At 47.4% G+C, this 23,814-nt stretch overlaps 1 protein-coding gene across 4 annotated transcripts in view; it reads left to right on the top strand.

Moving 5' to 3' along the window:
- DYSF (dysferlin) overlaps positions 1-23,814 on the top strand; it is a 203,481-nt gene that overhangs the window by 136,517 nt on the left and 43,150 nt on the right. For 2 of the 4 annotated variants that reach the window (XM_008699984.2, XM_040623325.1), the window contains 5 exons: positions 4,058-4,159; positions 4,270-4,431; positions 5,495-5,660; positions 6,135-6,211; positions 12,310-12,372. In XM_008699984.2, the coding sequence (XP_008698206.2) occupies positions 4,058-4,159; positions 4,270-4,431; positions 5,495-5,660; positions 6,135-6,211; positions 12,310-12,372 (570 nt within the window). The remainder of the gene's footprint in view (positions 1-4,057; positions 4,160-4,269; positions 4,432-5,494; positions 5,661-6,134; positions 6,212-12,309; positions 12,373-23,814) is intronic. The other 2 variants (XM_040623327.1, XM_040623326.1) reach the window with 1 other exon arrangement.

Raw genomic sequence — 23,814 nt, 5'->3', positions numbered from 1 at the left:
GAGATCTGAGGTCTGAGTAGGAGGTAGCCAGATGAAGTGGGCTGCAGATTTCAGACAGAGGAACCAGCCACTCCAAGCCTCAAAGGTAAAGAGAGTGTGCTGCCTCCTGCCACCTGCTAGTGTTCAGAAGGGCCAGTGTTGAGCATGTGCGGGGAGGTGGCTCATCACTGTCTGGGACCCCGGAAGGGAAGGTTAACTAGTGAGAGGCAAGACCAGAGAAGTCAGAAGGAACTAGAAGGTGAGGGGCTTTGGAGGCCATGTTAAGGAGTTTGGACTTCATCCTGAATGGCTGGGGAACGTTTGATAGGTTTTAAACAGAATGACATTCTAGAAAGATCCCCCTGGCAGCATGCATTGGCTCTTGGGAAGCGATTTGCAAAACCAGATGCAAGGAGACCACTTAGGGGGATGCTGGTGAGTCCGGGTGAGAGAGGGTGAGGGTGCGAACTGAAGGAAGGAGACAGGTGGATGGGCATGCGAGAAGTTTAGGAGACAGAATCATGAAGACCAGGCGGTCCATTGGACACAGGGATGAGGGGGAAGAGAGCCAAGGGGGCATGGGGCTTTTTGGCTTGATCGTCGAGGTGGATGGTGGGGCTGGTTTCTGAGATGACATTGGGGAGAGCAGGTTTTGAGGGGAAAGTTAGAGAATCTGTTTTGGGACCAGTTTAGTGTTAGAGGCCAGTAGGGAACATGGGTGATCTGAGCAGTAAGAGGTTGGCAATGTGGGTCTGGAGCTTAGGGGAGATGCCTGGAGGCAGAAAGCCCAGGAGAGGGCTGGGCAGAGGAGGAGACTCAGCCAGCAGAAGGTGGAGAGGGGGAAGGGGCAGCGGAGAGGAAGCAGAGAGATGGTTTCAGGAAGGAGGCTGAGGTCAGTTGGCACAATGATGCTGTTGAGGGAGTGGGAGGGATGTGAGCCTGCCAGTGTCTTTTGGGCTGAGCTGCAAGCGGGTTGTTGTTGACTTTGGACAGAGAAGTTTCTGGGGCAGGGGTGCTGGGGGCAGAGCTGAGTGCATTGGGCAGAGGGCCTCGTGGAAGCGAAGGAGAGGCAGTGGAAAGATGCAGACCTTTTCAGGGAGAGAAGGGAGGGGGAGGGAGGCTGGTGAAAGACACAGAGAGCAGGGCAGGGATGGATCCGAGAGACCATCTTTAAATGGGGGATGGGGGACTGTGGTGGCGGCTTGCAGGCTGGGTGGGGGTGGGGGGGTGGGCTGAAGAGGCAGGGATCCTGGTGACAAATGGTGGGGAGCAAAGATGTGCCTGGGTCCCTGGGGACAGTGAGGTGGACAGAGATGTCTTTGAGATGAGAATGGTGGCCTCACGCCGTGCCAAGGAAGCTGCCGGCGGACACACGTCTAACCACTGTCTCTGCTTGTTTCCTCCTTCTACTTCCGCTGGGCCTGGCGTTCCACAGCTGTGTGCACCTGCCTTCTTCCTCCAGGGCCTCCTCCAAACGGTACTGGAGCCTCGCCTTCTCGAGGTTCTTGTTCCCTGTCCTCCACATAAACAGGTTCCTGAAAATGGGGAGTCTGGTCCTCAGCCTGTAGAGAGGAACGTCGTCACCATGGAGCTCAACAGAGCCGGGAGGAAAGACAGAACGTGGAAATGAGGGAGAAACAGGAATCAAAGGGACACTGCCCAGAGTTTGGGGGTCTGGAGAGAAATGTTCTGGGTGGGGGAATGTAGTAATGAGTTTTCCTGGTGATTCGGGAGAACAGCATAAACATGTGAGAAAGATTTGATCTTTCTGCTTCCCTGATCCCTTCTCTTTGTTCCTCTTGGTCTTGGGTTTTTGGCCCTGGGCCCCCCCACTTTGGGCTGAGCATCAGCCTTAAGCAGGCCACGAACAGGCCATGAACGGGCCTTCAGGCAAAACCCTTCTTTTAAAGAGCCCTGCCTCTGCCCTCCAGGCCACTGCTTATGTGAACTGTGACGCACACAGTGCCCCCTGGAGTTGTGCTCTGGGGCAGCTCGGCACATCGCCCCTCCTCCTGACAGCATCTGTCTCCCAGCCAGTCTGAAAATATAGGTGCTTCCTCTCTCACGTCACCTGCATTGAAGGTCTGGAGGAAGATTAGGAATTCCTTTGCTTGGTGCCCGCAGGACATAGGGGTAGATAATTACAAAGCCAGCGTTGTTCTGAGAGATGCTTCTGGTGGCCCGGTTCTCCTCAAGTGACCCTGGAGAGCAACAACACTGATGGTAACAACAATGGTACTGACAACAGTCGGGTCACCCTTCCAGTTGCTGCAGTTCACTCAGCAGCTCCTGGGTGCCAGACACTCTGTTTGTTCTCTCACTGAACTGTTGGAGCAGGCTCGTGAGGGTATTGTTATCCTGGATCTTCCGAGGAGGGTAATGAGTCACAGACGTTGAGTAATTTGCCCAAGGTCAAACAGCTAGAAAGCGGCAGGGCTGGAACCAGAACTGAGGTCTGTCTGATTCTAGAAATGAGCTTCTTACCGCTGCAGGTCAGGGAAGTGTCGTGTCATCAGTGTGTCACTGGGCAGGAGTGACAGCTGGGGTTGGTTGTGAAGTGATTCATGGATGCAGGAGGAAGCCAATGTGTGTCAGTGCTCCAGCTGCTCCCACCATCTACGTCAGAGCGTTTGTACATGGATGCACCATCCTTTGAGAAGGAGCCCCAAGCTAGTCACTTGGAGAATTAATCCATGGATTCCATTGTTTGTTAAATGAGATTACAGAAGGCAAGCTCTGTAAAGTATCCAGCGTAGCCCTTTTATTTATAGTGAACATTTCATGAGGGTCAGGGCCTTCTTGCATGGACGTGTGGGTTGTGCACTGCACAAGGACTCTGTGTCTAAGGGGAGGCAATTTCCAGTGCAGACATCATATATTTGTATTTATTATAACAATTTCCCAGTAGGTGGCAGTAAAGTGTCTTGTTCTAATAAACTAGTAAAATATAACGATTTTCTGACGTGGAAGTAAAGAGTCTTCAGGAAGGGATATCTTTCTTTAATTGCCACAAAGGTGCCACGTGGGCTAGTAGAGCTGTTGTGGGTTCACATGAACCAGGCATTCTCCTGAGTGTGAGTGTTAACTTCTTCAAGCCTCACACTAATCTTTAGATGGTGGCAACTTTTAATGACCATTTTATAGATGAAAAAACTGAGCCACAGAGAGGAAATAACTTAGCTAACGGAGCAGCTGGGGGAGTGGAGCGTGTGTTTCTAACCATCGTGAGACTTGGTAGTTGCTCGATCCACAGCGGTACCTGCCTGCTTTGCCCCAGCTGCTTCCCTGCGTATTTCTTCGTGATCGCTGGGGATTCTTGCCCCAGTCTTTGCGGCAAACCCTCAGTAGGCAGAGTTGACAGATGCTGCTCTCGTCTTTGGTCTGTGGTGGTAATGGAGTCTCCCCAGCAGCTACCTTTAGTGCCTGCGGACGACGGGCACCTATATCCTCTTCTCCTGTTTGTAAATTTTCTTTCTGCCTCACAGAGAGCAGGTATTCTGTCTTCATGGTGGACAGATGTGAGAAGTGGGGGGTTGGGGCTGGCAGGTGTCTGGGCGTGGTGTGGGGGATGGAGACAGGACACCAGGGGGGATGGTAGGTCGGGAGGGTCTGAGCCTAGAGTCGGGAGAACCGGGCTAGGGGGAGGGTACCTGGTCCTCTCTGGGACCAAGCGGGGCTGGAGTGGGTGTGCTAGGATGCAAGTGGACAGTGTGTGTGTGTGTGTGTGTGTGTGTGTGTGTGTGTGTGTGTGTGTGAGAGATGGGGAGACCCTGAGCAGCTCACTGGTGCCTCAGAGCCTGCATTATGGAGGAGGGGTGACCTGGGGTTCATGTGAAACAAGGTGACCTGAGTCCTGGGCCAAGGTGCTCGAATGGTGATGCTGGGAAAGATGGTGCCTGGCAGAAACTGACTTCGTTTTCTTGTTTTTGCCTGCTTGCCCACTTGTGGCCTTTGCCTCTCTGTTTCTGTCTCTCCACACATGTCCCTCTTTCTGTCCTGACTGTCCTTCCCCTTTTTCATCTCTCTGCCTTGGTCTTCCTGCCACCGCTGTCTCCGTCCTGCCTGACACCCCCTGCAGTCAGAGGACACAGACCTGCCCTACCCACCGCCTCAGAGGGAGGCCAACATCTACATGGTTCCCCAGAACATCAAGCCGGTTCTCCAGCGCACTGCCATAGAGGTGAGCCTGGCTCTGGGGTGGGGAGGCAGCCTGGCCCCTTCTGTTCCTGGCCCTGGCTTTGCCTGGGGCCTGGGGCCTTTCCAGCTGCTCGCCTCACTCTGTGTCCCCAGATCCTGGCATGGGGCCTACGGAACATGAAGAGTTACCAGCTGGCCAGTATCTCCTCCCCCAGCCTCGTGGTGGAGTGCGGGGGCCAGACGGTGCAGTCCTGTGTCATCAAGAACCTCCGGAAGAACCCCAACTTCGACATCTGCACCCTCTTCATGGAAGTGGTAAGCCTGACCTCCTTGCCGACTCCTTCCAGAGTCCCGGTGCCTAGAATGTCCTCAGGGCTCCGAGCAGCTCGGGTGTCTGCTCAGACTCCCTGTGGGGTGCTGGCTAGGTCATGGCATCTTTCCCACCTCATTTCCTCCGTGGAAATGGGGAAGCGGCGCTCACCCTCTCATCACTGGAAGAGTTGAAGCCTGTGAGCAGCACAGATGGGGTCAGCTTGCTCCTTCCTACCCAGACACTGAGGCATAGAAGTCCCAAGGACCCACCCTTCCCTACCAGGGCAGTTCTCAGCCTTCTGGAGCTCTCCTCAGGGGCCCGCCAAGGCTCTGACCTTCCGCCAAACCTTCCCTGACTGGGTCCTCCTCCAGCCTCGCTGTGGGCTCACCCCCACGGCCCTCAGGCCCCCAGCCCTCTGCAGCTCCCTGGGCTGCCTGGGCCTAGTGGCCGGAGTAAGGCAAGTCTGAGGAAAGGAAAATGGTTTGCAAGATGAAAGCACTATAGAAATTCCAGGCCCAGTGGCTGTCAACAGGAGCCTCCTCTTGGCTGAGCCAAAGCCGCCACCGAAGGAGAGCATATAAATTATTTCAAGTTGTGTTCAAAGTGCTTTTGGGGCTGGGGTTGGGAGGAGAAGAATCTGGGTCTGTAAGCCAACTCTTGAGTATCCACTTGGGGGGGACTGTCTGCAAGAAATGTTGAGTCCTGGGCCAACTTCTCCCTTCTTCCCCTCCCCGACCAGTGAGGGTTCAGGGAAAGTAGACTTGTTTTAGCTTCAGGCTGAGCTGGATGTGTTTGGAAGGTAAGGCTGTGGGGGAGAAGTCAGCCTCTGCATACGGCATGCAAGGGGCAGACTGAAAAGCTGTGTGGCTTCTCTTGCCCTGGCCAGCTCCTGGGTTCGGCCAACCACCACTTTGGACTTATGGCTCTTGGGGGTTAGGTGTGGGTTTATAGTCATTCTCCACTCCTTGAACTTGTTCTGTGAAGGAGAGCCCCCCACCCCCCGCCCCGAAGCCTCCAGAGATGGGTTCAGGCCACCGCCTAGAGCTTCCCTCCCATTCTGTCCAGATGCTGCCCAGGGAGGAGCTCTACTGTCCCCCCATCGTGATCAAGGTCATTGATAACCGCCAGTTTGGCCGCCGGCCTGTGGTGGGCCAGTGTACCGTACGCTCCCTGGAGAGCTTCATATGTGACCTGTACTCCGAGGAGAGTCCGTCCCCACAGGGCGGCCCAGGTAGGGCATGGGGCTGTTGAGGGAGACGCCAGGGCAGAGGGGCTGGGGCAGGTGGGGCTTCCCAGGTGAGCCCTCCTCTTACCAGGACCTGAGCGAGAAGTGGTTTCTGCTTAGCTGACCAGGACCGGGAGGGTGGGAATCTTGCCTTCCTCGGGGTATCACTGAGCTCAGGGTTACTGAGAGGCCAGGGCTGCGGTGGGAGGATGTGGGAGAATAGTTGAGGGAGAGAGAAAGGAAGGGATTCCATGGGATGAGGAGGGAGAGAGAGAACCGGGGAGACAGGGAATGTGAGAAAAAGATGGGAGAGACAGAGATGGGAGAGGGAAGAATTGGGTGGGAAGAGAAGGACACAGGTTGAGAAGTGTGGAAGGCTGAGGCCCTCTTGTGTCAGTATCCCTGCTGAGTCTTATGGCTGGAGAGGGATGAGCTCCTGAGGGAGGCGCTCTCGGGCCCGGATACCGTTCTTCCCTACAGATGATGTGAGTTTACTCAGTCCTGGGGAAGACGTGCTCATTGACATCGATGACAAGGAGCCCCTCATCCCCATACAGGTAAGATGAGCACCGGGTTCCTGGGGAGAGACACCGGCTCCGTGGGCCTTGGCTGCCCCTCCCCCTTCCTCCTACCCTGGGGGCTGGACACTGTGTAGGTGGAGGAACCCAGATGGGAGCTTTCAGTCTGGTCAGGAGCGGGGTGGAGGGGTTGGGGGAAGGTTGTGTGCGGTCTCCTGAGCAAAAACCACTCATTTTCCCCAAAGCCTGTGAAAAAAATGGGCCCTCTGCCTAGAGGGCCATGTTGAGGGCTCTCCCTGATAATTACTCAGGAAATCATGGTGGGGGCAGCAAAGAGAGAGAAGGAAGACAGGGGAGAGAGTGACCAGGCAGTGTTGAGGTGCTCCAGCCCCGTTGCCTTACCCCAGCCAGAACCCTGCTTAAGGCTAGATTCATCTATAGGCCCATGCGTGAGGGCACCTTGGAAGCAGCTGAAAAGGAGGGGGTCTGTGTCCAAGCCAATAGTCCCTCTTGCCCCATTCCCTCCACCTCCAGGAAAAGAAAGGGTGAGGGGCAGGAGGGAGATCTTATTCCAAGGGAATCCAAGCCTGTGGATAGGAAAGAGGCATCCCTTTGCGATGCACTCGGCAACCGAGGGCCAGCTGCTGACCCAGAGTCCAATGCCGAGCTGCCGGCCAGGAGGTCTGCGGCATCTCTTACGGAGCAGGGAGCACGCTCCCTGCCCTTGGGCCCTGGGCTGCTCTAGTTCCTGTAGGGCCAAGGTCACCCAGTCCTTCCCTTGGTGGAGATGGCCTCACAGCAAGCACCAGCCTTGACCTGCTGTCTGTTCCAGGGGTTCTGCCCTCCTCCCGGCTTTGCATGATGCTGGTCACGGGTCACACCCCTGGCACCTGGGGCTCCCAGAGCTTCCCCGCTGCCCGGAGGCAGAGCCTCCAGCCTGTGTAGACTATACATGTGTCCTTAGGTTCTTGGCCTGTTTATTGACCCAGGGACGGCATCCCGCTTCAGGAGGTTCTGTTTTCTTTAAACCACCAAACAAATATCGGCCTCAGGAGCAAGAGAATGTGCTGGGGTGCTGAGTTGGGCTCAGGACCTCAGAGCTGCCCTGGCGATGTGTTTACAGGACTCCCCTCTAGCGTTTAGGGTTGATTTCTGCTTCTCTTCCGCCTGTGCACCTTTCACCTTTGTGCCGCTTCCAAGGGAGCATCTCTGGTATGAGCCTAGCTGCTGCTGAGACAAGAGGTCTCGCTCTATAGTTTCTCTGATGCTAAGGGTCCTCAGAAGTCCCACACTCTCCGTCTCTCTTACCTCTGTGACTCTCTGGGGTTCTGCCCACCATCCTTGCTTCTGGGGACACCTTCTGGTCTATTCCTGATCATTCTTTAAGACTCAACTTAGGTGTGGTCACTTCTGTCCAGGATGTGTCCCTGGCTCTCTCCCTTCCGCAAGTCCTGTCTCTGCAAATGTCAGCACCTTCCCCGGACCAGGCTCAGGGAAGTCAAGGGGTGCAATCCTTTTGTGTCCTCAATGCCCAGCACAGGACTGGTTTAAAGGAGGTGCTCAGTGAAGTCTAGCTGGATGGGTGGATGGACAGATGGATGGATGGGTGGGTGGATGGATGGATGGATGGATGGATAGATAGATGACCTGCCTATTCTCCATGTGGGTCTGAAGAGGAGCTTCACTAGACTGGGAAAAACCAAGTAGAAATTCTGGATGGTCCTACCAGGATTTAGCTGTGTTCAATACTAGTGCCTTCTGGCCTGGGTAGGTGTTTGTAGCTGAATTAGGCAGATAATTAGCCCCAAACTCCAGGCTTCCCAATCCTGGCTCCTGTTTCCCGCCCCCTCAGTGGGCTGTCTGGGTCTGTGCGGGGAAGTGCAGGGCTTGCCCAGCAGGATTTCCGTTCTGTGTGTGCTGCCCTCAAAATGTCTACAGACTCAGATGGTGGAGGGGGGACTATTTTGAGTCCTGCTGGCTACAGGCACAGCCAGAGGCAGACGGGTAGGAGGCCCAGTCTGGACACCCTCCCGGCGTTGACATGAGTGAACCGGGGCTGCGGTCTGAGCCAGCGCAGGGTCTGTGCTCTTCGTGGGAGTCCATGGCCACTCTGGCTAGAGCTGCTGGCCAGGCAAAGGGTGAGGAGCTGGGATCTGGGCTCCTGGAGGTGTGGCCACATGTGAAGGGGCTGGGCTCTCAGGGCCTCAGAGGGGGGCCAGGAGAAGGAGGAAGTGAGATTTGTCTGCTCTGATGGAGGAGGCTTGGACCCTGGCCTCACTGAGCTTCCTGTCTGATGGAGGAGACAGAGCCCTCCTCTCAAGGAACCATAGGCCAGCAGGGAGACCAGTGCCGGTCTCCAGCAAGCCCTGGCCTGGTGGCATCTGATGGGGGACTTGGGAAAAACCAATTCTGCATTGTGTTTTTCTCTGAGATCCAGTGATCGTATTTGGTTGGACAGGAAATCTTTTGCTCCCTCTGGCTCTCCTGCACACCGCTCGGCACTTGGGAGGACCAGCCATTCTGAGGCAGATCAAGGAGGCAATAGGCACCAGTTCCAAATGGTTTGCTAGATAATTCTGGCCGGGCTCATATCCCTTCTCCCCTCCCCCGGCTAAAATAGAAGTCCCTGCCCTCTGGGGACTGGAGGGATGAGAAGTCTGGCAGAATCTGGATTGTGCCTGGCTCGTGTCTGTCCACCCCGTGTTTCTCAGCAGCCTGTTTCCTGCTCATGGTGATGTGGCCCCCTGCTGAGCTCACTGGGTCCTGGCTGCGGACCCGGCTGAGGACTCCTCCCCAGCCTCAAATGCTCTTGCCAGATCCGGCTTCGGTCTTCGTCCCCTGTCTCCTTCTTCAGTGGTACTTCCTCTCTGCTGAGGAGCCTCCGTGCCATTACTGGCTCAGTTCCTGGGAGGAGTCTGCCACCCATTAGAGATGTCATGTCAGACTCTTTGCTGATGCTGTCGTTGGGCTGACCCGGCAGAGAGTTTTTCAGGTTCCTAGAAATGTTTGGTTTCTGTCAGAAGGAGCCAATTCTAGAGATGGTCCGAAATGTATGTATAAGCGGGTCTGTCCACTCGGCCTTGTTGGGCTTCTAGGGAGGCAGCCGTGTCGGAGTGAGGAGGGCCCCGTGGGGTGGGTGCTGGCCTCTTGCACTCTTCTCTGGGGACAAGGGCCCGCAGGAGATAGGCTCACGTGAATTAACTCCACGGTTCCTTCCTGGTCTGTGCAGCTCTCCTTTGTGTAGATTTTAGACCTGTAGCCTGGGGGTGGGGTAGTGTGTATGCGTGCACGCGAGTGTGTGTGAGGGGTGGGGGAGCTGGGGGCAGGTGTGTGTGCAAGGTGTGTCTAGACTTGGTAGGTGGTGTTGAGGAGTCATGGCCTTGACTTTGACCATTCTGAGGGCAGGCCTGGGTATGTCCTCAAAGAGGGAGCACAGACCTTATTTCATTCCTTTTAATGCTCTGATTTTAAAAAGGATATATTAATTTTTCTCTGGCTATAAATACATATTAATTACACGATATTTTGAAACTATAGGATAATTGTGAACAAATAGACATCCCCTCCAACCAAGGACACAATCAGAATGAACTGCTACCAACATATCCTTCTCCATCCTTTCCTTTCCCCCGAGCTTCTCTCTCTGTCTCTGACTCTGAATTAGACTCTGTTTCTCTCTTTAAAACATAGTTGGGGTCTCTGTTTACTAATCTGCTTTTTCATTGAGCTGGTTCTTGGTGTTCTGATTTGAAGCGGTGGAGAGAAAGAGCGTGCAAGACACACACAGAGCACCCCCCCCATCTCCTACTGAGGGTGTGGAAGCTCAGAGTAGAGGCGGTGCCCCTGCCCACCCCGCCCATCCCGCACCGTGCAGGCGCTGAGATGCCCCTGGAGTTACCTGGTCACGGGTGACTCTTACCTATCATTCTGCAAGCCCACCCTGGGTAGGGGGGCTCCCCTGTAAGTCTCCAGAGAAGGAGAATTTCTGGGTCTGGGGGTGGGGACCATGTGCATGGTGAAGAGGGATAAAGAGAATGCCTTGAAATTTTCACCCCGGTTGGGAGATGAGAGGTGAGTAGCTAATCTCATGTGAAATGGTCTAGCAGCTGGGCACAGAGATCAGGGACTCTCTCGGCCCCTGTGGGTCAGCAGGGGCTAAGTGATCAGGAACGCTTCTGCGGGTGGCTGGCCTCAGAGGCCGGTGGGGTTAGAATAGCAGAGGGGAGAGGGCTTTCCTGGTGGGCAAAGCAATGGGAGCACGGGCTCGGCAGTGGGACTCCGTGTATGAGTGTGTGTGCATGCACGTGTGTTTGTGTGTGTGTGTGTGTGTGTGTGAGGCGGGCAGGTACTGGAGGAAATGCAGGCTGGCGTGGAGAGGGCATCAGAAGGTGGGAAGACCCGCTCCCCGCGCTGTGGGCTGGGGTGCTGAGGCCAGCCACTCCCCGGCTCCCGGCTGGGGCTCATTTTGAGCCTGCTGGTCCACTTATAGTCTCTGGGACGCCGTGAAGGTGGCAACGTGCTCCCAGAACTGGAGCGGCAAATTATGCCCGAGTCCCAAAGGGGAACGTGTAATTTCGGAAGCGGGACCAGATCTTTGGAGCTCTATGTTTAGCTTTATTTTTTCTCCCTTTTGCTCTGGTGAACTGCCGGTTTCCCTCTCACCTTTCTAAAAACAAACTGTATTAAAAATAACAAGAAGGCTTCTGTGAGGTTCAGAATGAGAGCGGGAGGGGCAGAGGCGGCCGGGGGGTTGTGTGGAGTTCACCCAGTCTCTGCCAGGGGTCACACCACACCCACCAACACATGTGGCCAGCCCCCCGGCACCATCCAGCGGCCTGGCCTGCTGCCCACTGGCCATTGCCCGTGCTTCTGGCTCTGAGCAGCCGTAAGGCTGGTTTAGGGGAGGCTTGGATCCCCTCAGTGATTCCCCCTTCACAGGGCAGGGATGGGTCTTTGGGTTCCAAGACTTCCCTCTGGGTCCCAGCAGACTTCCTCCTGCCCTTCCTGAGCCCTTTCTGACCCCCACGTGAGTGAGCCTCCCAGGTTCTTCCTGCCAGAGAGAGGACAGCCACCTGGGGCTCAGCGTCCCGTGGAGTCTCCTGGAGCCCCCTGCTCAGGGTTCAAGGCAGAGAGGGTCTAACTCTGGGAGTCTGCATCCTGGCTGGTCTCCTCAGCCCTCCAGCCTTATTTGCCTGCGGCCTAGTGCCTTCCTTCCTGAGCCAAGCCATTTGCTTTCTCGACTGTGCCTCCTTTTATTCCTCTACTCCTTGCACTTGTTATCTCCTCTGCCTGGAATGCACCTGCTGGCTCTGCCACCTAGACTGGCACTCACTCACCCAGAGCCCCATCACCTTCTCTGGGACCATGATAGTGATCTCTGAAAAAGTCACCTGTCTCCAGTCCGGACTCCTGAGGCTCTATGGACTACGCAGCCCAGGGATTCACCCTATAAAGTACTGAGTCACGGGACCAGAAGACTGCAGGCAAGGATCTGATGCCAGAAAGGCTGCAGGAGGTTTTCTCTAGGATAGCAAAGGCGTGTTGGACTATAACACTCTTAAAGCCCCCCTTTTACAGCCTTTGGGGAAGCTGTAAGATGCCCTGGTTCTTATCTTTGAAACTAGACTTAGGAACCGTGCCCAAGCAGGGATTGGTGTGGTCCAGCTCTTAGAAGAAACCGCCAGGGATGATGGGGAGCTTGGAGGACGTCTGAGATCGGGAGGTTTGGGCAGGGAGAGTATGTGAGAATGGCATTGCGTGAGCAGTGCCAAGGGCAGTGAGAACGTGGGCAAGAGAGGGGCATTGGCTGAGCCCCTAACACGGGCCTCAGCTGTGCTAGCTGTGTATGGCCTTTAGCTCCATACTCACTGTTGCCTTGGGAGCTGGGCTTTGTACCCATTCTCTGGATGGGGATGCTGGCTCAGAGAGGTCAGGGGACTTGACCAAGGTCACACAGCTAGCTGATAGAACAGTGGGGCCAGGATTTGGACCCAGTCTTATCTAACTCCGAAACACATGCTCCTCCCGTAACTTCTGCAGCCTCCCCTGGTTGGAGCGCTGTCCTTCCTCAGGGCTGTCCAGTCTTCCCCGAAGTGGTTTCTCTAAACCTGTTGCTAACCAGCGTGTTTAATTTGTAGCTTGCAGATGGTCTGTTGGGCTCTGCCCCCACTAACATGGCATCCTCTCCATCCAGTCTTCATGTATGTATTGTTTACCTATTTGTGGGCTCTTTGATTTCCCTGAGGGGCTGGGGGTGGGGGTAGGGACTGAAGGCAGGAAACAGAGGAAGGAGAGTGGGAGGGTAAGAAAGGAAGTACATTTGACCCTTGAACATGGGGGTTAGGGGCGCTAGCCCCCACATGGTAGAAAAGTCACAGATAACTTTTGACTCCTCAAAACCTTGACTACTACTAGCTTACGGTTGACCAGAAGCCTTTCTGATAACATAAATAGCCAATAAACACACATTTTGTATGTTGCATGTATTACGTACTGTATTCTTACAATAAGGTAAGCTAGAGAAAAGAAAATGCTGTTAGGAAAATCATCAGGAAGAGAAAATACATCTACAGCAGTGTATTGTATTTATTGGAAAACTCTGTGTATTAGTAGACCTATGCTGTTCAAACCCACGTTGTTCGGGATCAACTATATTTTCTGAGATCCAGCAGAGAACAGTGACCTGTCCTGTGTCGTGGAGGAGGGGTGGGGGGGAAGCTAGGGGGAGATTCTCAGAAACAGACAGCGCTGAGTTATCTCTTAGTGCATCTGGCGGGTTTTACCTTAATCCTGGGATTTACCTTAGTCCTGTTTACTGGCATGAGGACCAGAGGGCTGGTTGGGGTTGCACGGGCCAGTGGAAACAGGGAAGTCTCTAGATTAGATCTGGACTGCTGGGACATGGGGCACAAGAAGCTTCTGTGGGCAATGGCAGGGTGATTGTCTCTACTCCTCCCAGAGGCATGAAAAGTATGTGTGACTGAGGAACCTTGGTTGTCTTGAGCAGATTCTGAGATGGTTTGCTGGGCCCACGGTGTGCAACTGGGCTGCTTTCCTTGGTGTCATCTTAGTGGGTCCCTCAGGGAAGATGACTTGGTGTTTAGCCTTTGCCATGTCCTTGTGAAGTCCCACACCGAGAGCCAGAGCACCCCTGAGCGGCTGGGTGGCCACAGTGATAGGACCCGCCAACAGTTAAATTCTGTTCATGGTGCCAGGGAGGCATTGCTGTATTGGCGTCTTACGGATTTCTAGGAAGAGGCAATATATATTTTTAATTTTTTTCTGCTTTATCCCTGGTAGAAAATATAGAAAACACAACACAGGGTAAAGCAGAAAGTGAAAACCACCTAGATTCCTACCAGTTGGAGATAAGCACAGTTAAGATTTTGATGTGCTTACATTTTTGGATATCTTTTATGCATGTGGACATCCTTTTGTGAAAAAACAAAATTGGAATCATGTACTTTTTTATGATCTGCATTTTCTTTCATTTACAAGTATATTGTGGGTGTTTCCCCGTATCTTTATATTCTTTAAAAAACATGGCTGCCATGTCATTCCATTGTATGGACACCCGTAAGGTTTTAACTACTCTCCTATCATTGGACATTCAATGATATTAATTTCCACTAGTGTCTTTTATTTTGTTTCTTGGAAGAGTTATTTTTGTTTACTCTAGATAGGTCCAGCCCATTTCATGTTTAGTCCTAGGCATTTTATAGCCTTTGTTGCTATCTACATGGATTATTTTTTTTTTTTTTTTTTTTGGTGATTTGGTCTAATTGCTTATCGTTAGAGTATAGGTAAACAATATCCTGTGTATTTACTTTGAAACAGACTCTATAGTAAGCTCCTTCATTAGTTCTGAGAGCTGTTCATTGATTCTGTTGGGGTTTCCAGGTAGGTAAGATGGCTTTATTCGAACTGTAATACATATGTCACTATTTTTCGAGTAATTATACCTTATTCCTTTTTCCAGAATAACATTTGATAATTGAGCTGCTAGTGAGCAAACATGTTGAGTTACTGATTCTAATGAGAAGCTTCTACCATTTTTCCATTAATTGTGATAATGATTGGTGGTTTCAGATAGATAGTCTTGATTTTGTCAAGGTTGTATCCTTTATTATTAGTTTATTCATAGCTTAAAAATGAGATATAGGAGTTTAATTTTATCCACTGCCATTTGGCATTTATCAAGGCGATTATTTTGTTTTCTATTGTGCTGTTAACATAATGTATAATTGTTTTGCAATCCTGGGGGTAAACCCAAATCGGTCAATTGGTCATGGTATTACGATTTACTATAATTGAAGTCCTCTTATCCAATGCAATCAAGACAGGTAGTTGGTTGGCTAATTGAAAACATTGATCGAATGGGGACTGATTAAAAGCCATGCATACACACCGTAAACATTTTATTTCTAACCCTGTCTACGTATCTTCCTATGCCAATCCCTTGATGTTGCCATGGCCTCTTTAAATCTGGATCTGCTCTCAGAGTGTCACGTCGTCCTTCTGGTATAAGCCACAGCCAAAATGCATTAGCTACGATTTTTCCTTTAGGTTTGTTAAAGTTTGATGAATAGTGAATTCACCTATTGAATCACTGTGTTGTGATTCACCTGAAACTAATATAATGCTGTATGTTCATTAACTGGAATTTGAATAAAAACTTAAAAATCTCATTCTTAATTTTCATCAGTTAAAAAAATCATTAAATCCATTTTCTAAATAAGATGCCCTTTCTTTTTAAATTCAATTTGTATATATTTTTGTAATATTGACTTGTTGATCTCATTACCATGTTGGTACAACTGGCGTAAATGGGTTTGGGAACCAGCACGGTGACTGTCGTAAGCTTGCCGCTCCTCTATGGGAACTCTAGTGGCATACCAGCTTCCGGCGGGCTCTGTGCCCTAGATTGTTGGCGGAGAGAATGGACAGTGTCTTGATCCTGGTGAAGGGCAAGTTTGCGAGAACTTCCAGTCTAGATCACGAGTTAGAGTTGCTCTCACTTCTTTAGGATTTTTCTATCTCTATTAATAAGTATCACTTTTCAGTTGTCTGTTAGGTTTTGATATCAGAATTATAATAGTTTCATAAAATTTTTTTGAGGTGTTCTCTCATTTTCTGTGCTCCTGAGCAGTTTCTATGGTGTGAGAATGACTGTTTCTCAGAGGTTTGAAACTACACTAAAGCCACTCTGACTCTGAAATACACACATTGGAAATTGCACGATATAAACAGTTAATAGAAAAAAACCATTTAATAGTCTGGCTTTATGTATAAAATATGTAGTAATATGAATCCACCTGAATTTGAAAAATGATTCACAATCATGTAACTTAAAGGGTGGTGGTGGCCAAGTGAATTGTATTTATGGGCTAGCTGATAAATAGGATGCTTACCGTTTTTTCTTGAATATGGTGCTATGTGGGACGCCTGCGTGGTTCAGTCTGTTAAGCGTCAGACTCTTGATTTAGACTCAGGTCATGATCTCAGGGTCCTGAGATTAAGCCCCTTGTCGGGCTCCATGCTCAGCAGAAGTCTGCTTGAAATTCTCTCTCCTTCTCCCTCTGCCCCTCTCGCCACTCCTGCACACGCTCTCGCTCTCTCTCAAATAAATAAATAAATAAATCTTAAAAACAAAAGAAAACGGTGTTATGTTATATGAGTTTTGAATTTTAGATTTTCAGGAATGCATATCTTGTATAATTGTATGAGACACATCTACCCTGTACTTTTGTGTGTGAAAAGTGGACCCAGGACCTATTTTGGAAGGGGATTTTTTGATCACTCTCTACTTCTGTCAATTTGATAGCCTAGATGTTCCCAGATACTGCTTATTACATTAGTTTGAATTTGTATATATTACTACAATAAAAGAAAACATTTCTGTGTTGTCCTGTTTTCATCCTCATTCCTAATTTTGTGATTTACGTTATCTTTTTTATTTTTATGGTTGTTTTTCATTCAAAGAACCAGCTGTTCAAACTTTCTGTTATTAGGTTACTTTACTTAATTTCTAGTCATTTTTAAGTCCTCTTCCTCTGAAACTGCTGTTACATATATTTCGGGTCTCTTAGGCTATCATTTCATTTCTCTCTCTTTCTCTCTCTCTGCCCCCCCCCCCATCTCTGCATTGTTCAAAGCCTGGGTGGCTCAGTGTTAATTAAACGTCTGCCTTTGGCTCAGGTCATGATCCTGGCGTTCTGGGATCGAACCCCACATCGGGCTCCCTGCTCAGCGGGAAGCCTGCTTCTCCCTCTCCCACTCCCCCTGCTTGTGTTCCCTCTCTCGCTGCCTCTCTGTCAAATGAATAAATAAAATCTTAAATAAAATAAAATAAAATAAAATTTTTCTAAAGGGGATATTAATCTACATTTTTTCCTCAAAATTCTAAAGTTCTAAAATCTTGCCCTGTCATACTTAAGTCCTTTTCCCATCTGGAATTGATTTGTGTTGTATGCAAAGTGAGAGATAGAGATTAGATTTCTTTTTATTTTTTCCCCATGTAGATAACCAGTGAATTTGTATCATCACAGAATGACCTATCCTATCCTTTCTTGATCTATAAGGACGATTGTGTCATATATCAGGCTTCCATGTAAGTGTGGGTTGGTTTGTGGCTCTCTATTCTGTTCCATTGGTCTTTCCCTGTACTAATGCTCTACTGTCTAATTTACTAGAGCTTTAGAATAAGCCTTCATATCTGGGAAAGGAAATATTCTACCTTGTTCATCTTTAGAAGTGTCATTGCTGTCCTTGTCCTGTGCTTTTCCATCTCAATTTTAGAATTAGCTTGTCAACTTCTTTAGAAAAACTGTTGTGATTTGTGATTGAGTGAATTTCTGGATCAATTTTGGGGAGAACATTTTCTAATATTGTCTTTTAAACACGGACATGATAAAATCTCTCCATTTATTTAGGTATTCTTTAATGTTTTTCAATATACTTATATAATTTTCTCCAAAAAAGTCTGATACAACTTTTAATAGATTTAGTTCTAATTATTTTGTGCTGCATTGTTTTTTTTTTAACTTGGATTTTTAAAGGTATCTTTTCTAATTATTTATTGCTTGTATGTAAATGAAATTTATTCTCATATACTGATATTATCTTCAGAAACTTTGCTAAACTCTCTTATTAATTCCACGATGATTTTCTGGGTTTTTCTGTGTAGTCTATCACATAATTTGCGATTAATCACAGTTGTGATTTTTCTGTGTACTTCTAATTTCTTTTTCTTTTTTTTTATATCCTTTTCTTGTTGCACTGCCTAGGACTTTCGGTTCAATGTTCTATGTAACTGATAATAGAGTATTCTTATCTGCTCTAATTTAAAAGTGAATATTTTTATGTTATACCACTGGTCCATTGGGTGAATGATCACTAGTTAGCTAAGAGTTTTTATCATGAATAATATGAAATTTTATTGAATGTTTTTTATGTATCTATTGAGGAGATCATATAATTTGTTTAATCTGTTAATGTGGTAAATTACATTATGAGATTTTTTAAAAAAGATTTTATTCATTTGACAGAGAGAGAGACAGAGAGAGAGCATGAGCAGGGGAGAGAGGCAGAGGCAGAGGGAGAAGCAGACTCCCTGCTGAGCTGGGAGCCCGACAATGTGGGGCTCAATTCCAGAACCCTGTGAGCTGAAAGCAGAGGCTTAACCATCTGAGCCACCCAGGCACCCCAAGAGATTTTTTTTTTAAATGCTAAAGCAACTTTGCATTTCTGAAACACTCTATCCTTGGCATGATACATTATTATTATTATTTTCTTTCTACATTGCTAGATTCAGTTGCAAATTTTTAGTTTAGGATTTTTTTTGCATCAATTACTGTGAGTGGTAATGGCTTGAAGTTTGTTTTTCTGAGACTGTTTTTTTCTGGGTTTTGATATTTAGAAAATACTAATCTTATAAAATGACTTGGGGGCATATATACTCTTTTTTAAATCTCCGAATGAATGAAAAAAAGATTGACATTGTCTGTTGCCTGAATGGTAGATTCATTTCTAAAACTGTCTAGACTTAGTATTTTTCTTGGGGATATTTTAAACGCTGATACAATTTGAAAAAATGTTTATAGGACCTTTGAGGTTTTCTTTTTCTATGTGAGTCACTTTTGGTGATTTATATTTTATAGGAATTTATCCATTTCTTCCTAAAAATTATTGACGTAGCATTTCTCACAATAACCTCTTACTTTTTCAATTTTATTCTTCATTTAAGTTCCTTTTAATTCCTAAGGTTATATTTTATTATTTTTGCCAGAATTTGTCAGATTTTTTTTGTCTTTCCAAAGAACCAGTTTTTACCTCTGTTGATATTTTATTGTTTCCTTGTTTTCTAGTTTATTAATTTCTTTATCATTTCCTTCCTTCTGTTATTTGGGAGGATTATTTTATTTTTAACCTCTTAAGGGCTATGCTTAGTTCATCAATTTTCAAACTTTCTTCTTTTCTCATATAAACATTTAAGGCTAAAAAATTCCCTCTAAGTACTGCTTTATGCATCCCACAGGTTTTGATGACTGGTTTTTGTTGTTGTTGTTGTTTTCCAGTTCTGAATATTTACTGATTTTTGCTCTATTTCTTTTTGATACCTGAATTGCTTAAAAATAGGTTTTGGAAGTTCCTAGCTTATGTTTTTTTTTTTTTTCTTTTTTTTAAAGATTTTATTTATTTATTTATTTGACACAGAGAGAGAGACAGTCAGCAAGAGAGGGAACACAAGCAGGGGGAGTGGGAGAGGAAGAAGCAGGCTCGTAGCGGAGGAGCCTGATGTGGGGCTCGATCCCAGAACGCTGGGATTACGCCCTGAGCCGAAGGCAGAGGCTTAACCACTGCGCTACCCAGGCGCCCCCCCAGCTTATGTTTTAAGTTATCTTTTTGCTACTGGTTTCAGCTTAACTGTGCTATGGTTCAGAGAATGGGGTCTGTAAGTTACGGTCTTGTCACCTGCTTTACGATCTATTATAAGACACATCTTTTTTTTTTTTTTTAAAGATTTTATTTATTTATTTGACAGAGATAGAGACAGCCAGCGAGAGAGGGAACACAAGCAGGGGGAGTGGGAGAGGAAGAAGCAGGCTCATAGCAGAGGAGCCTGATGTGGGGCTCGATCCCATAACGCCGGGATCACGCCCTGAGCCGAAGGCAGACGCTTAACCGCTGTGCCACCCAGGCGCCCCTATATGACACATCTTTGCACCCATCCTGTGCTTGCTTGGAAAGAATGTCTACTCTCCAAATGTATTTACATATAACATGTCCATTTAGATCAGACTTGTTAATTGTGTTATTTAAATCTATTTTTATTCTGATTTTTGTATGTGTCGTTCATTAATTTCTGAGAGGGGTGTATTAGAACATCCTGCTTTGATTGGATATTTGTCATTTTCTCCTTATGACTCTGCCTATTTTTCCTTTACATATTTGATGCTGTGTTATTAGCACCAATACTTTTAGAATTCTCATATCTTCCTAGAAAATGGAATCCTTTAATGATATGTAGTGAACCTCTGCCCTGTTGCCTTTTAAAGTATCTGCTAATGAGACTGTTTTGTCTGCTTCGTCTCATGTTAACATAGCTACACCAGCTTCCTTTTGGCCAGTATTTTCCTAGTATACCTTTTTCTCTTGTTTTACTTTCAACTTTTCTGTGACTTTGTTTTAGGTGTCTCTTTGGTGAACAGCAAATAGATAGATTCTGTTTTTTCTTTTATGTGTTCTGGCAATATTATTTTCTTAAGTAGAGAGTTGACGAGTCCAGTTATTAACTGTGTTTACTATTATATTTGGATTTATTTCTTCCATCTTATTTTTTGTTTTTATTCATCCTGCCCTTTTTCCCCCTTATTTTTTTCTTTTTCAGATTGAAAGATTACCTTCCCCTCCCCATTCCTTCTTCCCTTTTCAGTTTCAAAACTATACATTGTTTCTATTCCTTTAGTGATTAGCATAGAAAGTTTATAGTGCATATTCAACTTAGCAAGTCTAAGTTTAATGAATATTTATAGCCTCCTCCAGAACATTACAAGGAATTTAGAATGCTTTAATTCCAATCCCATACCAATTTACAAACTTCTGTTCGATATTTTAGTTTTACCTTTATAAATAAGTGCCATTTAAAAAGCAGTATCATGGGGCGCCTGGGTGGCACAGCGGTTAAGCGTCTGCCTTCGGCTCAGGGCGTGATCCCGGCGTTACGGGATCGAGCCCCACATCAGGCTCCTCCGCTAGGAGCCTGCTTCTTCCTTTCCCACTCCCCCTGCTTGTGTTCCCTCTCTCGCTGGCTGTCTCTATCTCTGTTGAATAAATAAATAAATAAAATCTAAAAAAATAAAATAAAAACAATAAAAAGCAGTATCATTTTTTAAAGTAGTCCATTTTCTGTTAGCTATACCCACATTTACTATTTTGTTTTGTATGTCAGTCTTCTTCCTCCTGGGTCATTTTTTTTCTTCCTGAAGTAGAGCTTATAGAAATTCCTATAATTAGAATTGATTCATTGTAAACTTTCTCACTTTTAAATTATTGCTTGAAAATATTTTTATTTCACCCTTATTTTGGAAATACTAGTTTTACTGACACTTATTTTCTATCAGCACTTTGAAGGGACTATTTTACTATCTCCTGGCTTCCATTGTGCTGTTATCTTCCTAAATCTGAGATCTGTTTTCTTTTTTTTCTTTTCTTCTTCTTTTAATTAGTTCTGGGTCGTTCTCAATCACTATCTCTTTAAACATTACATATTCCCCATTCTATCATTTCCTTCTGGAACTCTGATTAGATCTATGATGGACCTTTTCTGTTCTCCATGTTAGTTCAACTTTCTTTCATATTACTTGTTTCTTTGTGTTGCACGCTGGCTAATTTCTGAAGATAGATCTTCTAGTTCGTGAAGCCTTTTGTTGTTTCTAAAGGCTATTTGACTCCAGCTATTGAGTTTTAGTCTTAAGTGCTATATTTTTATCTTGAAAAGTTCTTCCCTCCCCACTCCCTGCAATCGGCTTATTTATTTTTGAAAGTGTCTTGCTCCTTTGGCATAATTTTTAATGTCTTTTATATTTTTAAACAGCTTTTTAAAAAAAGTCCTATTTCTGACACTTCTGTTTCCTGTTGTCTTAACAGGTCTGATATGTAGTCGGTGTTTCTAGCTGACTCTTGCTCATGGTGCCTTGTTCCTTATGTCTTATACTATTTTCGCTTGTGAGCTCATGTTCCTTGGAAGTTTATCTGAGAGTTCCTTGAGGCCTGGACGAAAGCGACATTCTTTCACAGCAGATATGTGTTTGCTTGACCAGATGCCTGGAAACGCTACAAACCCAGATTCACTAAAACTGAATGTTCACTAAAATGTTCAACTTGGGCTTTTGGGCCCCACAGTTAGTTTGCCTTTCGGCTCCTCATTTCTCTGGATTTTTCTTTCTCCTTTGCCCCCAAGGATTTTCTTTACATTCCCATCAGGTCAAGCATGCATTTAAAAAGGATTTTAAAGACATCTTATCTGTTAATTTAGATGTTCTTGGAGACTTTCTCTGGCCCTCTGGTTTGTCATTTTGCTAGAAATCGAAGTCTTTATTAGAGTTTTGCATTTGGCAGGCGTATTTGTCTTCATGCAGGTTCTGCGTCCTTCAGGACTGCGTACTCTTACGTCTTGTATCCTCTTAAGACTTTCTACGAACATAGTCATTTGGTTTCTTCTTTTACTCAATTCTTTAACATAACACTGGTCTTAGTCCTCATATTGCTCCCCTTCTTTTGAACCTTATTCTCTTCTTTCCATCCGTCCTTACAGAAGGAAGTCCTTGCTTGTCAAGTACTGAGAGCTCAGAGGACACCTTCTAATCTCAAACTTTTATAAAAGGAAGAAGAAAGCAGTCTGAGATTGCTATATCTTTACCTTGCTCAGTTAGGAATCCAGCAGGGTAGGAGAAGTAAGAAGGAAAGCAGGATCAGAGGCTTCTCCATGGGACCGAAGGGCTTCTTTTCTATGTTTGCTGTGGCAGCTAGGTGACCTAGCTAACTAGGTCAGGGTCTCGGTCCTCGTCTATCGACTCCCATGTAAGGAGTTTCTGAAGTAGAGGAGACTCTCTCCCACCAGGCCCACCAGGCAGGGGTGTTCTTTGGGGAAGTTTCTACAGGATTGGTGGATCCTCATCCTCTTGGGTTCAGACACCTGATGAGTTTAGGGCTAGATACTCATTATTCAAGTCTCAAACTAAGGTTGCCAGTTTATGAGTTTATAGTGAGAAATACTTCTGCCCGGGGATCACGACCTTGGGTTAAGGCCCAGCCCATGGTATCTTACAGGTTTAGCAATTGGGAAACCCAAGTTGTGATCGGAGATGAGTAAAGACTCGGAATGAGGAGAGACAGTTCTGTGACTTAAAATTTAGTGGTAGCCGACCGAGATGGACAGATCCATCCATCTCCAAAGGTCCAGACCATCCCGAGGGTGCTGATGTGTGCAGCTGTCAACAGCCAACCCTCCCTTCTCTCGTGTTTGTGGGACTGGTCAATTCCTTTTTTTCATTGACATATTCTTTCTCTACATGTATTAATACAACTCACCCAAGTAGGGTTAAGGCTTAGTGTAGGAGCTGCTCTTCTGCCTTGAGGTGATTTTGCCTGTCCTTGCTCTGAACCACTCTGCATTGATTTCACGGTCTAATTCTCCGAGGGCAGCCCTATTTCCCTTAATTCCAAGTTTTGGGGGGAATGCCTCATTGCAGCTCATGAATACTGACAACAATTTATCCCAAGGCTTTGAAGCAAAGGTTTTGTGAGCAAAGGAATCAATTACAGGGTGTGGCTCCCAAGTGAGGAAGCATTTCCAGAAGGCATCCAAGGCGGTTTGTCTCCGACTTCACGGTTGCACCTCTGAACTTGAGTGTTGGAGGGGGAGTATTTTAACTTTAATAACACGAAGGATTTTACCTCTTCTTTGGTATCTAGCAGATGTGCTAATTAAGAAGACACCTATCTTCTCCCTAAAGTAGGTTTCCTAAGGACATGCATTTGGCAATATTGGTTCAGCAAGAATTACTGTATGTGCTTGAAAGTACAAAACTGTACTTCTTTAAAAATATCTCTGGTTCAGATGTGTTGCCAGTGCAGCCTGGCCTCCCCCCACTCCCATTAGTTCTGATGAGGGAGGTTTGATGCCTGTCACTGCGTGTAATCTGGACCTTCCTTTGTGAGTCATTCCTTCTCTCATTTTCTCAGAGCAAATACAAATCGCCCATCAAATGACAAGTGAAGGCACAGGGGAGGCAAGGGGAGGGAAATCAGAGCCGAAATCTGTTAGCTATTTGGAGTAATTGGTTATTTGCTGTGTTTGCTGGTTGGGAAGCAGAGCACATACTTTACGGTCTCTCCTGTTACGGAGGCTGGAGTCACCCGCCGATATTGGATCCTCGTTGCCGGAGCCCTTGGCTCCGGGCGCCTTTCCCCTGCTTGGCATTCCTGTGGTCTCCTCGGGGGTGCACCCCTCCTCCCTCGATGCACACTGCAGGGGGGACAGCCCGGGGTGAAACTTGTCTGGCAAACTCCAGGGCCTCATCAGGCAGGAGGAGGCCCCGGCCCCCTTCAACCAGCCCTTCTTGTGTCTGCCTCCACCCCGC

Source organism: Ursus maritimus, unplaced genomic scaffold (genome assembly GCF_017311325.1).
Source record: "Ursus maritimus isolate PB19 unplaced genomic scaffold, ASM1731132v1 scaffold_6, whole genome shotgun sequence".
NCBI lineage: Eukaryota > Metazoa > Chordata > Mammalia > Carnivora > Ursidae > Ursus > Ursus maritimus.
This window is presented reverse-complemented; position numbering and strand designations above follow the sequence as displayed.